Source organism: Uloborus diversus, chromosome 4 (assembly GCF_026930045.1).
Source record: "Uloborus diversus isolate 005 chromosome 4, Udiv.v.3.1, whole genome shotgun sequence".
Classification (NCBI taxonomy): domain Eukaryota; kingdom Metazoa; phylum Arthropoda; class Arachnida; order Araneae; family Uloboridae; genus Uloborus; species Uloborus diversus.
The window spans coordinates 139,648,892-139,665,933 of NC_072734.1; the positions used below are offsets into that span (position 1 = coordinate 139,648,892).

At 34.3% G+C, this 17,042-nt stretch overlaps 1 protein-coding gene across 1 annotated transcript; it reads left to right on the plus strand.

Annotated features, from left to right (window-relative positions):
• Positions 1–8,874: 8,874 nt before the first annotated feature.
• LOC129221334 (pre-miRNA 5'-monophosphate methyltransferase-like) lies at positions 8,875–14,971 on the plus strand. The gene is made up of 2 exons (XM_054855800.1): positions 8,875–9,120; positions 14,396–14,971. The coding sequence occupies exons 1-2, from the start codon at positions 8,890–8,892 to the stop codon at positions 14,936–14,938; spliced, it is 774 nt and encodes a 257-aa protein (XP_054711775.1). The 5' UTR covers positions 8,875–8,889; the 3' UTR covers positions 14,939–14,971.
• The last annotated feature ends 2,071 nt before the right edge of the window (positions 14,972–17,042 follow it).

The following is a 17,042-nucleotide window of genomic DNA, read 5'->3' on the forward strand; positions in this document are numbered from 1 at the left end:
GATATGGACGCAAGTCCTGGAGACGGTTTTCGCTAGAGGAGCAGCATTGGGAGAGGTCGGTCGACGGTGGTGGTGGTGCTGCAGAAGAAGACGGGGGAGGGGGGGGGTAGGAAATAAAATCATAGGAACGTCATTCAAAGGTCAAATGAAAACAATAAGCAATTCGTGATTGCTCAAAAAAAGCCTTTCATGCAAATTTTGCATAAAATTCATTCACAGTTCGAACAGTAAATTTCAAACCAACTTGGCAGGATAAGAAATGTTTTACAGATTGTAAAAGGTCTTTACGCGTTAGAAATATCAACTCACATTTCTGTGTCCAACGGTTTCAGCAACAACATTTCACATCAGATCGGATTTAATTCAAAGATTACAGGTATTCGCAACACCAACAAACTATAGGAGGCACTGTAGCCACCGTCTAACGACGGATGAAAAAAGGTAAGTCAAACGCATGCCGCAGCGTATAAAATATGCTAATAAGACTAGTAGTTTTGGTTTGCATGGATGATGTTTTTGTTTCATTCTTTTCAAATTATTTTTTTATGTCTTGTGGAGATTCTGGCCCACATAGAAAGAAATGAGAATTCAAGCATCATTACTAAACGACAGAAATTAAAGCAAATCACTTAGTTCGTAGTTTTTAATTAGCTATTTCCACGATGTTGAATTCTATTGATCAATTTCTGATGGAACTACATTTTCATTGTGGCCACTAGTCTGACAAGAATAATATTTAATGCTAGATAATTTTAATTACATGACATTGAGATTGACTATCAAAAGAGGAAGGTGTAATTCTTTGTTTTGTTTCGCTAGCGCTAATTGTTTTACATTTGTAGCTGAGTTATTTCTCAAATTGCCGAAACGATTAATTTTATTCTTTTCTTTTTCGTATGTTTCTAATTTCTGAATTTAATGATATAATTCCGACATGCTATGCAAATCATCAATAAAATTCTCTCGGATCTATGGTGGAATTTTCTTTTTAATTGATCTTCTATTATTTTTTTAAACTTATCAAAGAATTTTTCCACCATTTTCAAACACTCAACGAAAACTGACTCAACTGATAAACGAAATTTTGCCAAGGGTTCTTTTCTAACACGAAACAAATTTTTGGCGAAACCCTTCATCGGATAATGTAAACAATAAAGTAAAGTTGGCGCACTACTTTGGGGATTAAAATCCTCAGCTTTTGTTTTTGCTAGTTCAAATTCTGAACGTTCTTCCTCGCGATTAAACACTTTTCATTTCGTTCTGCGATAATATTTTCAAGAAAATATTTGGTATGCTGTCCATTCCAACTAAACGCTGCAGCAAAAAAAGGTTAGTTAAATGAACTATTTTTAAATTAGGCGGAAATGAAAACCCAAATTCTTCATCTAATGTTATTAAATCTTCCATTCCAGATTTAGATAAAGAAACCACTCACACGTACACAAATATTACACAAAACAATAAAAAAAAATTACCTGGTAAAACGTTACCCTCTTTCAAGAAAAAAAAAAAAATGCTTCGAACAGAGCAGCATATTCGTTGTTAATTTGATGTCAATGCAAAGTTTGTTAATCCATACTTTTCTTCTGTTTACGCTTTCGCTATTAACGACAATCAACTCACTTTCTAGAGGGAAATAATGGAAACTAACATTATTTTGAGAAGCTCGAGAGTACTATTAAGGGACAAAACAATTTCTCCTGCTAAAACCAATCCAAAACACATGGAATGCGTTAATAAATACTCATAACAAATTGTCTATGTTTACCTCAACAGACACGCATGGAAAGCAATGTTTTACCCTTTAATGTAGTTTTGTAAATCACTGCAAGGCAGAAGCGGCGTAGCGTAGGTTTCTGCCGCCTGGGGCAGGCACCAAATTTGCCGCCCCTTTTACATTGTCCTGCTATATACTTCCCCCCCCTCCACACACAACAATAAAACGACATGCTTAATACTTTACAGAACGAAAACAAGATTTTATTATCTGAAACATGTTTTACATTAATATAATCTTATTTTAACAGGAAATACTGTTAATCGAAAAATTGTAATAAATATTTTTCAAAAATTACTGCATTATGAGAGATAATATTTTCCCTAGATAAAATAATTTTAAAACATGATCTAAAACTGTGTATACTGGTAGTATTTCTTAAACCTTTTATTGAGAAGAAGAATAAGAAAAAAATATGATTATAAATTACCTCCTCGATACATTTTTTAAAACTTGAAAAGATTTTTTCTTCTTAACCTAAAATTTTTATTTTCTACTTTTCATCAACGAAAATTCTTCAGCAACACTATCAATATCGATTGTATCAGTCGTTTCTGTAAAATGTTGTATAAAATGTCGCTTTTACTTCCTTTTACAAAAAAGGAAGTATTGTATTCGCTAAAAACTCAAAAATCGGTTTCCATTTCCATTATACTCACCCCCAAATGAATGTTATTTTTTTTTTCTTCAACTCGACCACACGTGGATAAATGCCTAAGAACGTATAGACACGCGAAATATCCATTTTGACGATTCCCGAGTTAATTACAACGAATTTTCTCGTGACGTCCGTATGTACGTATGTATGTGCGTATGTATGTGCATAACTCAAAAACGGTATGTCCTAGATAGTTGAAATTTGGTACGTAGCCTCCTAGTGGAGTCTAGTTGTGCACCTCTCCTTTTGTTTGCATTCGAGTGTTTCTAAAGAAGTCTTTTGCCCCTTTTGTTGGGGGGGGGGGTCATTGTTAATTTCGATGTAAACTCAAGTGATTTTATAATTTGATGGACACTTCGCGATATATCGCCAGTCTTTTGGCCGCCAAGTTTTTTCACCAACTTGGCGACAAATTTGGCGATTTTTTTTTTTTAATCTGATTTTAATTTGGCCACTGTTGGTGATATTTAGAGAGTAAACTATTGAATCACATTAAAATTGCCAGTAATGGGGAATGACATTAAATTGGAGAAAAAGGAAGTCATGTGATGCACACATCAGCTCGTTTAAAATGACTCCCTGAATCCAAATATGCAGGTCTGGATCTGCGTACCCGGAGATCCCGTAGTGTGGGGGAGGGCGGCCACGGTCTTTAGGGACCCGACGGCCCAAGAAACTGAAAAAAAAAAGAAAAGAAAAAAACTTGCACTAAGTTTTATCAACGTTGTAAATATACACTGCTGGCCTCTGAGGAGAGGCCCTGCAGATTTAGTTGCAGGAAGTCCGAAATTTATCGATCCGGACCTGCAAATATATATGACCACTGTTTCCCCCTATTACCCACCCCGTTTTGGAGATCTAGAGATCAGCCTCCTCCCCTCCCATTTTTTTTATTTGAAATGGGAGGGAGCATTATATTAATTGGTAACATTCTTCTGGGGGACTAAACCGAAAGTGCAAAAGGGTTTTTTAGTCCCGTACAGGGAAACACGTGGAGGCGCAATCACGTTAGTTAAGGCAGTGACTGCTTGCGGGGACGGACTGGCCTGCGGGCCGATGCGCCCCCGAACGTCTTCTGTGTGCCTTCCTTTTTTTTTTTTTTTTTTTGGCTCTCTCAAACCTGTGCGACTTTGTTTATTTTATTTATTTATTTTTGGCGCCATCTTAAACATGTGCGCCTTCGTTTTCTCACGCCCTCAAACCAGTGCGCTCTATTCGTTTATTTTTGCACCTTTAAAACCTTTGCGCCCTTGAACCTCAGTTCTTTCGTGCCCTTTGGAAGTTAAGGTTGGCGCCCTCTTGGGGGACACAGTCCGTCTCTGCCTGCTTTTTGATCTTTGATATTTATAGTCCTCTCCGTCTTTCTATGTCAGGGCCAGTGATAATGGTCTGTATGCATGTCAGTATCCAGTATTTCGTGCTCGTGCTTCAACGAGAAAAATTTCCTGAGAGAAGTTAGAACTGAAGAGTAAAAAAAAAAAAAAAAAAAAACATTTTGGTGTTGATTTAGTGATACATATCCCCAGCAAAGCGCAGTCTTAATTTTTGAAATAAAGCATTTACGATGTTTATGTAGTGTTACAGAATTTGCCGCCCGGGGCGAGTGCCCCTTTTGTCCCCCCCCCCTATGCTACGCCACTGCAAGAGCGTATTCGAGCGCTGGAGTTGCGAATGGCAAATGATTTGGGGCCTCCGTGGCTCTGTGATACAACCAGTGAGATGTATAGTACAGTGACCTCTCACTTATACGCGACCAAAGGAGACAATGAAATTTTCGCGCACGAGTGAGATTCGCGCATAAGTGAAAAACCCTAAAAATAAGCTTAAATACAGTAAGTTATCAACAGTAATACTAATAGTACACTACTGATACTAATGAATAAATACGCACATAATTTCCATTTATGCATTGTAATTTAATAAAAATGTAAAATTTGAAGTTGCACGTTTTGTCATTTTTTATACACTGTACAGTATGTAAGCGAATTCCACAAAACCTAAAAACTGTGGCGTGATCAGTGCAGTGGCGGATCCAGCCGATTGTTTTGGGAGGGGCCATTCGAAATTTTTGAACAAACTCCGAACTCCCCAGAAATTTTATTAAAATGAAGTTTTAAACACTCAATTTTCAGGGTATCGAGACATTAGGTGAGGGGGTGGATTTAGGAATCTCCCTCGAAAATGTTTCAAAATTTAAATTCCGAGTAATTTTTGAAAAGTAGGAAATTAAAAGCTCATTTTGTCTATTTTTGATGATGTACGGAGAAAGGCCAGGTTTCGGGCGCTGGCCCCAAAATACTTTTTGAAAATTAAGCTTAGAAAACAAAATATTCTGTTATTATACATTGAGAAGTTAGAAGAAGAGGGGGTGCTCTTCTAACTCTTCAGTTGTCCAGCCTAAAAATGCACCTTTAGGTAATGTTAGCTTACATTAAAGGAAGTGTGAAGGTGCTTAGAATCCTTCCTTTCTGGAAATATTTTGCCTTTGAGGCTCTAAAAATTCGATATTGAACTACATTTATACATATTTTAGAAAGGGATGGAAGATTCGGGAGCTCCTCCAAAAACTTCCTTTTAAAGCTATCATCATGATATAAACTAAGGGAGGGAGGGGGTCCTATCAAAAATCGTTTGTAATTGAAGTTCCAAAAAATTGCATTTAAGTTGCTTTTAAGCAAGTTAAGTGATAAAGGCTGGATAAGCTGGTTTCCGTTGACATTTTTTCCAAATAAAAGACTTAAAATGCAATTTTTTGCTTCATATCAAGGCATTTATGAAAGGGCGTGGGAAAAGGGGTTTCTCCCCCTAGTTTCGAAATTAAAGCCATGAAAACGAAAATTTAGACTCTCTTTGGTGTTGTGACAATAGATATACTCTGAGAACAGCTGTATTTAGAGATCGTCCAAGTGTCTGTAGTTGGAATCAAGAAATGATGTAAAAGATGGAAAAAGATTTTGGAAATAAAAGTTTTGTTTTGAGGATAGGGATATAATTTATCTCCCAATTAAGGCCTATACTTCTTTTTCAGTAAAACACATGAGTTAAATTTTGTTATCTTCTCATAATATATTTTCTTTTTTTTTCTTAAAAAAAAACCTACAATCACAAGGCTTTAGGAGGGGCCATGGCCCCCCTCTAGATTCGCCCCTGGTACAGTGTCATAGTCTGAGGATACAAAAGATCCTCGACAGGCTATGTCAATGCTTTCCGCTTCGCCAATACTTTTAGGAAGGTCAACCTTTTCGCATGTAACCCGTTCTCCCCTCTCGATGTCAATCACAAGACTAACTGCACCCGCAAGCGCACACTTGCGCGAAAAAAACGCGGTCTTGGAAAAATTTTGAACATTGGAATAAAGGTGTGTGAAAGCATTCCAAGAGACATCAAGAAGGTACAAAGCTTCCGATAAGCAAAGCGTGAATAGGCGATTTAACTTAAACTTGAAAAATTTTTATCGCGCATAAGTGAAAGGTGCATTTTAGGTTTCGCGTATAAATGAACAAGAGTTAGCATTGTTTTCTTATATCGCTGGCCGGGCCCGTGAGAAAAACGCGCATAAGTGAAAAACGTATAACAGAGGTCGCGTATAAGCGAGAGATCACTGTGGTTGCTTTCGACGAAACTCACCGGTCGACCGGTAAGTAACTGATTACTAACCGAATCGTTCTATGATCAACCGGTTACCCCGGCGGTTACCATTCTAAGCAGTTGATTGGTTGATTGGAGCACGTGATCATTAGCTGTCACGTGATTAACTAACCGGTCGCTCTCGGTCGAGCTCGTCGAACGCAACCAATATATAGAGCTCACTGGATACAACTTTCGTCCTCTACGCCAGACGTTATGAGTTCGATTCTCGCCGGGGTGCCCTGGGTGTTATTTCCTTCCCTTATGTAAATCCTTTCTGTGTGTGTGTGTGAGGCAAGGCGCTTTGCACGTAGTCCTATGTGAGGCGTTACACTCTGTATAAATAAATGAACAAATAAATGACAAAAATGAATTTCAGTTTAAGGGCATTTGTATAACTGTTTTCGTCATAAAATTCACGAATGATTAGATATAACTCGTACCCCTACCCTTATGACATCATAATACATAAAAGGAAACTACATTTCAATATTGGTGCTGCCATCTAGTGGTTGAATCAGTTAACAATTTATTTTGAATTTTGAGTTCTTGAATTCATTTTATGTTTTTCGCAATTTCGTATGCGAGCGACAGGACCCAACTCGCAGCGCAGACCGAAGAGAGCGGGGCAATCACCCTGGGCGCCAATGTATTAAAGGGCGCTAAAAACTATGCTTTTAACAAATTTCAAATTCGTTTTAGCATTATTCGTTTTCTAAAAATAGCTTTTAAAATCTAAAAACATTAGATTTCAGATTACACGCTTAATTATATAATAATTGATATGAAACTATTCGATACTTTCCAAAAATTGCATACCATTCTGTGTATGGGAGCGGGGCGTCAGAAAATATTTGCCCCAAGCGTCATCCTCTCTTGGGACGGCCTTGTCAACTCGCTTGGTTTCTTGTTTCTACTATAATATGGCTTTTATCGTAACCATAATTATGGGCGCAGTTGTCATATGCTAAGGCAGAGTTTAGGTAATGCGGTTGTTTTGATTTTTGTTTAATGTTGACACCACAGCTATTCCGAAAAATTCATTTAATTATGAAAATTATACCAAATAAAAAAATTCCACAAAAATCAATTAAAAGTTCTGAAAATTTAAATGATCCCCTAAAAAAGCCCATTAAATTACTTCAAACTCTCCATTTAAATGGCAAGATAAATGGCTACAATGGCAAGATAAATGGCTACAAATAGTGGAATCACAGATTCCTCTATTTGTAGCCAAAAGTATTTCACGTTACCGCAACCTAGCATGTAAAAAATATGAAAATTCAACCAAATAAATGAATTCCGCAAAAATCAATTAAACGTTCCATTAAAATTAATCCCCTAAATGAATTGAAAGAACCGTTAAATTAACATCATACTTTCTATTAAAAGGACAAAATTATGTTCGGCAACTCTTTTATTTGTGGATCACGTGATTCGGATCCAAGAAGGAAACAATAGTAAACGACATTCTTGGGTTAAATAAGAGCAATAAGCAATTTCATTCTCAATTGCTTAAAAAGAAAAAAAAAAAAACTTTCATTGAGCTTTGACGTCTTGAATTCTAATTATGTCTTTCGTTATCACGAATTGCGATTGGACCCTACTCGTTGGGTTTCTTGTTTTCACAAATGGAATGGAACGGAAATAGCCAAAAAAATAGTACCCATTATATTATGACTGCATGGACACCCATATAAAAAATTTTAGGGAGGGTGGAGGCTCAAATAATTTTCCTGTGGTTTAGCAGGATATTTTACCGATGGAAACTGACTTTAGTACAGGTTTAATCATTTAAAATTTGACATTTTAAGTAACTTATTCATTAACGGCTGAAAAAAATATATTTTTTCATTTTTTGTGCAAAGAAAAAAGTACTAAAAGCAAGAAATTTTTAATTTCTGAGGGGGAAGGAGCTTGAGCCCCCTGCTCCCCCCTCCCATATGGGCACCTATGTATGACTGCTGATTTTCTTATATTGGTTATTCGAGGCACATCCACAAAAAAAGAAATGGTGTATGGCCGGTATCTCCTCGTACATTCATCAAAAAAGATTATTTACAGCGCATAACGATATGCAACTTGATTTCTTATCAATCTTAAATGATGGGATAGTAATCTGGAAGTTTTGTATTTAGATGAAGTTTTGTTGAGCGTGAAAAAAGAAAAAAAAACGTAATTTTACACCCTCACTCCATTTGCAAAAGTAAAATCTGCTTTAAGTAAAATTTAGGTTTTGAATGAACGCACGCGATTTGAACCATAACGATTAAAATTGTCCTCTTAATGAATATTAAAACAACGAGTTAGCTTATTCTCGTCTTTATGGCAATCTGAAAAATCAGAACAACAGCTTCGGTCAGGTGAGGAAAATAACCAATTCGTAATTGCTAAATAAAAAAAAAAAAAAAAAAAAAAAAACTACAAGGAAAATATCGGAAAAATGTAGACAACCATGTAAGTTTTTAAAAAATTTATAAGTTTTGGAAATGATCAAGAATTGTGAATATAAAGGGGAACCAAATTACATTAGTGATCATAACTATTAAATACATAAAAATTTTAAAGAGAAATGTATAAAATAATCAAATATTTTTGAAATCTTTATTTACTTAATTGATCAATTTAAAGAAGTTAATAAAATAGCACAGCTGACCGCTAGATGGCAGCATGGGAATAAAGCTTAGGATGTTCCGGCTGCATTTAATCGCTTGTTAAAGTTCAGAATATTTCTATTTGTTTATTTTTCAAAAGTCAAGTTTTTCTTTTAATGGACTGATCATTGTATTCAAAATTTTAAAACGACATGGTGATCGTTTGAAAATTGATGCCAGACATGGAAAGAGATATGGAAGAGAATAAAGATGGTGTAGAAAAGAACGTTCTTTCAAAATCGGAAAACTTCGAACCTGGTGCTGCTCGATACGGAAATTTCATTAATTATTACTCTTTTAACTCTGTTTCCAAACGATTAGGAGTGATTCCATCTGATCTTCTTTTACAACTAAATCTTATTCATCAACCAGCTTTATGTTTGGACATTGGATGCAATTCTGGGGTAAAAACTATTTAAATAATATTTACGAAAGTTACATTTTCAGTAACATATTTATCTATTCGTCGTTTACTGCGAGTGTCCGAAAAAAAATTAAGAGAATTTCATGAATAAATCAGGAGAAAAGATGTGAATGCTACTGTAGATGTAACAGGTTGCATTTTGTTAGTTTCAATTTTTTGGTATATATACATAGTAACTCAATGTGCCTGAAGCACCTTCTCTGAGGAATTAATAAAAGCTGCATGATAGTGTCCAAAGGCATTACCTCTAAACATCAAAATGTAAAATTTAAGCTTTGAAGACCAATTGTTGTCATTCGGTTGTCAGCCGAGTTAAGCATTTGAAATTCCAACTGCAAGGGTAGGGTAGGGTAGGGAAAATGGCAGTTTTCAAATTCAGCAAGAAGTTCTCACCTTTCTTTGTAAAATAACCGAGACCACCACTGAACCCTACCCTTCTATAATGAGCAATTAAGGCAGTGGTGAGAAACAAAAGGATGTAAGTGAACTATTTAAAGTTTCGAGTAAATCACATTTCAAGTTCAGATCCTTGGTAAGCTTTCATTATTTTTTCCCCCTACATCATGCTGTACAGCAGCACCTACTAGGGCTACTAGTACTAGTTCAGTGGTTCCCAACCTTTTTTGGCCCATCGCCCCTTTCGGAAGTTTAATTACACCTATCGCCACCCCACCAGCCCCACGTTCTTCGCTTAAAAACACAAATTAGATAGTGCTGATTTTAGTGAAGATTAATGTTACTGAACGCCTAATTTTAGTTTAAAGCTTCAAAAAGTGCATGATAAAGCAATAATTAGCTTTAAAACTGAATTTTTTATTCTTAACCCCCCCCCCCCCCCCAAAAAAAAAAGGAAAAACGTAATTTGAAGTGCTTTAACCAACGTCATTTACATACTTAGCAAAAATAAGAATACTTCATTTTTCAGTAACATGCTTTTTTTTTTTAAAATTGAAATCCGGAAAAACTGAAAATTTTAACTGTTAAGATTTGTTCTTTTTTACCTTTTTAATGGCTGCCTTGTGCTTGATGGAACTCCGTTAAAGCTTTGATGTCTGGCTTTATATTAGTGAGATTTGAGTTCCCCTTTGAGGTAGATGTCCAACATATTTCTTTGCTTCGTGAGAAGCTGCACTACAGAGTTAAATCCTCTTTCAACTAAATATGTTGAGGGGAATGAGATGAGGAGCTGTTCAACTTTTTTCCAAAGTTGTGGGTAAGTATCCATAAGCTTCACCCAGGCAAGTTTGTAACCGTATTGCTTTAAAGTAATTTTTGATTCACAATCAAATTTCAAATCCATAATCTCTGTCTGCAAAGAGTTTTCCAGTTCATCCACATCTTCAAAACTAAATAGGTCTAAAATCCAGTCAGGAATTTGTAAGTTGATCAAATCTGCAAACCTTGATTCCATGTTCTTTTTTAACTAATCAAGGTGATCAATAAAAATTAAATTTTTTTCTTCAGGAAGTTCATCATCACGATTAAACTTTTTTTAGAGTCGGAAACAGGATAAATTCTTTACGCCCAATATTTGCTTTGTGGATTTCGAATTTGGTAATGAATGCTGAAATTATTCTTTTGGCCTTGATGAGGAATTATTATTTTGGCCATCTTATTTCCTTGAAGCTTAATGTTGACTTCGTTCATTTTTTCAAAAATATCTGTGAGATACGCAAGCGTTCCAACTTGAGCTGTTTCAAATTCTCACTTAAAGCAGGATCATGCAAGTCGAGAAACTCGGCTACAGAGTCGAATAATTCAAAGAAACGGCGCAAACAGTTTCCTTTGGAAAGCCATCTCACAGACGTATGTAAAAGTAAGCGTTCGAATTTTTCATCATTTTCATGGCAAAGCTCTCGAAACAGGGGATCATTGAGAGAATTAGCTTTGATCCTGTTAATAGCAGTAATGGCTAATTGTCAGGTTTCATGTAAAGCACCACTCAATTTTTTTTGCAGCCAAGTGTTGACGATAAATGACACAATGGATGGTAATCACTTCTGGCACTTCTTTTTTAAGGTGTGCAAGAAACCAAATATGACGACCCGCCATGGCAGGGGCACCATGTGCTGCACAAGTACTTACATTTGTCAATGGAATTTCTTTTTCTTCAAAATAATCCTTCACCACTTTAAAAATCGACGATCCCTTTGTATTAGTAATCAAAGTTCTGGCGAACAACATCTCCTCAGTTATCTCTTTCAGCTCATTAATAAACCTCACGTAAGCTAATAAAATAGCTCTGTTATCTGTCACAGTTGATTCATCAATCTGTAGTGCAAATTTACTTTGTTTCAAAACATTTATGAATTTGCACTCAACGTCAGCAGCCATTTCATCTATTCTCCTGGAAACTGTGTTGTTACTCATGGGGAGAGATGGACTTATCTTTATACTGGAGCCCTCACCAAGCAAAATTTCAACTATATTTTTGGCAGTCGGTAGAATAAGAGATTCGCCAATCGTAAGAGGCTTACCACATATTGCAATCAAAAGAAACACTTCATAAGAAGCAAAAAGCCCTTTGTCAAGACCTGTTGCTTCTCTTCTATGTAATTCACCCACCTTTGGCTGTTTATCCGCATTTGTTTTGAAGTCTTGAAAATAACTAAGAGGTTTATTTACTTTGTCACCATGTACTCTTGAAAAATGCTCTTTCATTCGAGAGGGCTTCATCGCTTCATTTGCTGGAAAATGTTTTATCACACAAAAGACAATGCGAAAACTGCACATTTTGCGGTGACGTGACAAAACCAAATTTTAAATACTCTGCTGAATATTGCCGGCACTTCTTTTTCGAATTCATATCAAACTTCCACACTACGAAACATGCACAATTAAACAGAAATTCACTAAATTAAATCAAACAATAGAAACTACGTAAGGAGATTTATGCGCTGATTGCAAAATTCTGAAAGACAACTGATTAGTAAATGCAAAAATCCATTACTACACATATCCATCCACTTTTCAGGCGTTAAATATATGCCGGCGCCAACGGTCAGACAGTCCCCTCAAAAAAATTTTTCTTCCTCGTGAAAACTGCAATAAAATAAAAGATATTATTTTTCGCTTTTGGGAATTTTTTTTATCCGAACAGAGCCGGGGACCCTGGAGTGTTATGTTATCCAAACAGATTTGATTGAGCTGTAAATCATACATGCCTTGTTTTCCGAGAATGATTTTCTTTTATTTCTCGTGCCATATGCTTGGTTCGGTATTACACAACATAGGTATTCTGAAAGACATTTCTGAATTGTGTATCTATTTGTTTTAATAAATATAATCTTTGACAGGCCAAGAATTTCCCATTACCAGGTATCCGAATATCGGTCGTCCCCCCAGAAATTTATCGCCCACTAGAAGAGTTCGATCGCCCCTTTGGGGGCGATTGCCCCCAGGTTGGGAATCACTGTACTAGTTCTTTCCCTAAAGCAAAGGAGAGGTTCTTTCATTTGTGTAGTGGTTATCTCCAAATTTTTAATTTTGTCACTTACATCTCTTTGCTTTTCACTGTCTCAATTCTTAAATTGTAGTAGAGTAATGAATTGTAGTGGAGTAATATAATGTAGTAGAGTAATAAGAATAATTACACAATGATTGTGCCCAACTTGGCAGAGTTGCCTATTTGGGCACCTTGTTTTTTGAAAAGGCATTGAACAGGGTTGCCACTCTATTCTAGGGAAAAATTCCCTGTGTTTTACCTGTATGAATCTGCAACATTATAAACCAGCAAACCCTGATACAAAAAAAAGAACATTAATATCCCGATAGTTAATTACATTAATATCCTGATAGACAGGGGGAAAACAAATAAATTAAGAGGAAATAAAGGAGAATTTGTTTTAACTGAAATAATAGCATGGCAATTGAATTTATTAAACTTTTTATTTAAAGAAAAAATATCTCTCTTTACCATTCATTACCGAGACTATCAGAGAAAAAAATGTGAAAGTAAGCAGAACAATAAATATTGATGACTAAATCTCTAAATTAAATTAGCATAAAATTCAAGCCTCATGTCAAATAAAACAATTAATAATTTTTGCTGATATGATAAGACATTTTGGTATTTACTTAAATAAACAAAAAAAATCACTAAAATTACCATTTGTTTTGTTTATAATTTTAAAAAATATATTATCAATTATTATTATTAATCGGTAGTTTGGGCATTGATTTTTACAACTTCAGTAAAAAAAATTATAAAATTCCCTGGATTTTCTGCATTTTTTTTTTTTTTGATTTTTGAATTTCCTGTTTCTTCAGGTTTCCCTGTGACGTGGCAACCCTCACATATTAGAGGGTTTTTTTTTTCCTCTTTTCAGAGGTCTTCATGGTATTTAGGGAGAGGGGCATGCCTGCAAAAATAATATGAAGTCAGAAAGGTAAAATACATTCAGTCAATTTATTGAAGAACAAATAAAGAAGCGCCTTACACTCTCTTTCTAGTAATCAAGCTTTTCAGACATTTAAACATTTTGCAGATTTTTAGTTGTGTAACTGTCAAAAAGAAAATAATTTAAACCAGAGGATATTTTTGATAAATAGCTTTTAATCAAATTTGTATTTAAAAAAAATTGTTTATAAATTTTTGAATTCTTGAGATTTTATGTTTTTTATAATATGATATAAGAAACTGTTTTAAGACTGTAATTTTTAAATGCTAAAATTTTAAAGACTTATGTACATGCTAACTAAAATTGGGTGCACTCTTAGGTACTTTGGAACATGTTTTATAAAATTTTCATTTTAGTAACAAAGCCTACAAAATGCTTGAATTTATCAAGATATCTATTTCGAATAATTCTAAGGAAGTTCCTCTGGTGTCATAAAAAGATAAGACCTCATTTGGAGTATACCATTCAATTTTGTTCATCTAATCTTAAACAAAAATATTACTAGCTTCTTCATCCTACAGATGAAACTTCAGTGGATAGGACTTTTTATGGGTGAAAGTGAAATGAGCATTTTTGTTTTTTAAGTTTTAAATCAAATTTTTTCTTTTAACATAAGTGTATATGGGAAGAATAAGATCTAACGCTCTTGAAATTAAGAGTTAAAATTTTTCCTTTTCAAACTCCCAAATTTTATTTCATCACTTCACACAGACATTAACTTCACAACTGTCATTGTAAAAATGCCCTTTGATGCAATGACCAATGTTAACACAGTTCTTAAAACGCTTTGTATGAATTTGTTGTATGAAGATTTTCTTTATAGCTTTCATAGAACACAATTTTTATTCCTTTCAGGAATTAACACTTGGACTCTATTCTCATCTGACATCAGCTTATCAGGAGAAACCTGATCTTCGTATCTTGGGCATAGACTTAGATGATGTTCTAATCGAAAGATGTAAAGAATCAAATGAATTTGCAAATCATATTACCTACAAAACTGTCAATGTTATGGATGAAAGCTGTTTGATGTTACTCATTGCACATTTGCAACAGTTTAATCGTTCAGAATTTGATTTAATTACATGCTTTTCCACAACCATGTGGATCCATTTGAATCATGGTGATGATGGTTTTAGTCAGTTTTTGAAAACAATATCTGGCATTACAAAATATTTACTGTTAGAACCTCAAGAGTGGAAATGTTACAAGGCCGCAGTGAGGAGGATGACTCGGCTGAACAAAGAAGTGTTTGCTATCAAAAAACTAAAAATCAAGGATGTGGTTCAGCATATATCCACATTCTTACGAACAGACTGCAATATGGATTTTGTTTCTTGTTTTGGAGAGACATCATGGGGAAGAAAAATGTATTTGTACAAAAAAGTAAACTTATAAAATAAATTCTAAACAAATTTAACAATTGCTTTGTTTTTGTACATGCAAAAAAAAGTGAATAATTATTACTGTTAATGTATCAAATGCTTGTGACCCAATTATAACCAATTCAGTTGGGACTGGTTGAAGTTGGGGGGGGGGGGGGACATTGTAGTATAATAGCATATCGCCGCCTCAGAGCAACCGTAAGACATCTAATCCCAGAAACAACACTAAGATATCCTACTGTTGTTCTGAGTTGACGATATGCAATAGACCACTTAAAATGTTTTGAACCTTAAAGTATGATTGCATTATAAATTAAACATGAATTTTACTGTTAACATATTTGTTTTCGAAGGGAAAATTACTTATTCTATCTTACAGGTTGTGCAGATGCCTAACATTCAAAACAAGCAGTTTTTAAAAAATCAGCACCCCCTCCCTAATAAAATTGATTACTCCAACAAATATTTGTAATATTGTATTCAAATGTGTTGATAGTAGACAATACCACATTTTGCAAATTTTAGTTGCCCGAAGTCTTTTAGTTTGCAAAGAAATTCCTTACACCTCAATTCAATCAATCCAACATTTTACACCAGTAAACTGGAACAAATTTACATACATGCTGCTTATACAAGAGATTATCTTCCTGAAACTAAAAGACAAGCAGCACAAAAATACTTTTGTTTAATGTTCCTGAATAAAACAGCTCTGAAACAAAAGGCATTATTTCCTACTAGGAAAGAATGCCTTCCTAGATCCTGGTAACAGAACGTGATACTGCGTCAGATTCTTGGGAAAGGCTGCAGACTACATGCAAACCTGTTTTAGTGTAGTCTTTGTGTTTTTTGGCTGTAATGTCTTTTTGCAAAAACCTTTTTTACAGCTATCCGTGAATTTTTGAACAAATTTTTTTACATTTTTTTTTTTAAATGCTGTCCCTATCCACCACACAAAGGCAGGTTTAAGTGTATTTCATAGTTGTAAGAGAAAAAGAAAAAAAAAAAACCTAAAATTTTTAAAGAAAAAAACTGAAATTTCAGGAGTTTAATTTAAAGGTAGAACTTTCTTGCATTAGAGCCTTGTTTTTAAGCATATCTCAGATCCAATTTCAATTAATCTAATGACAGTTTAACTCAGACCATTTTTTGATTTGCATCGCAGACTGCTAAGGAAAAAAAGTTTTTAGGGCCTAGATGTAGGATACAGTAGATGTATTTTGGTAGCATATCTGAAACAAAAAGGAAAAATTTGCCTGGTTCAACTATAAATGATTTTTATTTCTTGAAAATGACAAGTAGCAATGAATCAATTCCTGGAAATTTTGCTGTTATTAATAAAGCAATTTAGTGTAACCAAGCTTGTTCATAAAGAATAAATTGATAATCTCATATCAATCAACAAATATTTTTTCTGTTCATAAAGTTATTTACATTTTATGAAAACAACAATTTTACGGTATCATGATGAGTGTTGACTACCAATAGGAAATAATTTAATATTCTTTAAACAGTTGCTCAAACAGTACTTTTAAATGATAAACTACACTTTTCTTATAAAATACATTTAGTTATGCTTATATCACTACATAAAATTGATCACTTATTACAAAAGAATTATATTTCTATAAACTTTAATGTATTCATAAAACATTTAAACAATAAAACTTGCACTGTAGAAACTTGACAAATTCCGTAGAGTAATCAAGTTGTGATTAAAAAAAAAATACCATAATTAAATGAAGCATAATTAAGACTGACTACAGTTTCTATTTTTTAGCAAAACAAAAAAAAAATCTACTACTAAAGGGGGGGGGGGGGGGATTTTTAAGAAAGATTCTTTCTTTTACAACATTTCTTTAAAAAATCAATAATAATAACAAACTGCTGTCAGCAACTGTTTTTACATTTCACGAATTACAAAAGATTAATTTTATTTGAAAACCAACATTTTTTTTTCTAATATAGTATTTTGTAGATCAACTATATTTGTGCAATATTTCTAATCTGAAGTACAATCTCCCATATCTAGTATTAAACTGTAAAAATACAAGATCCCTTAAATAATTTCATAATTGAGGACAGAGGGGGAGGATTGTAGGTTAAATTTTGAATATTGG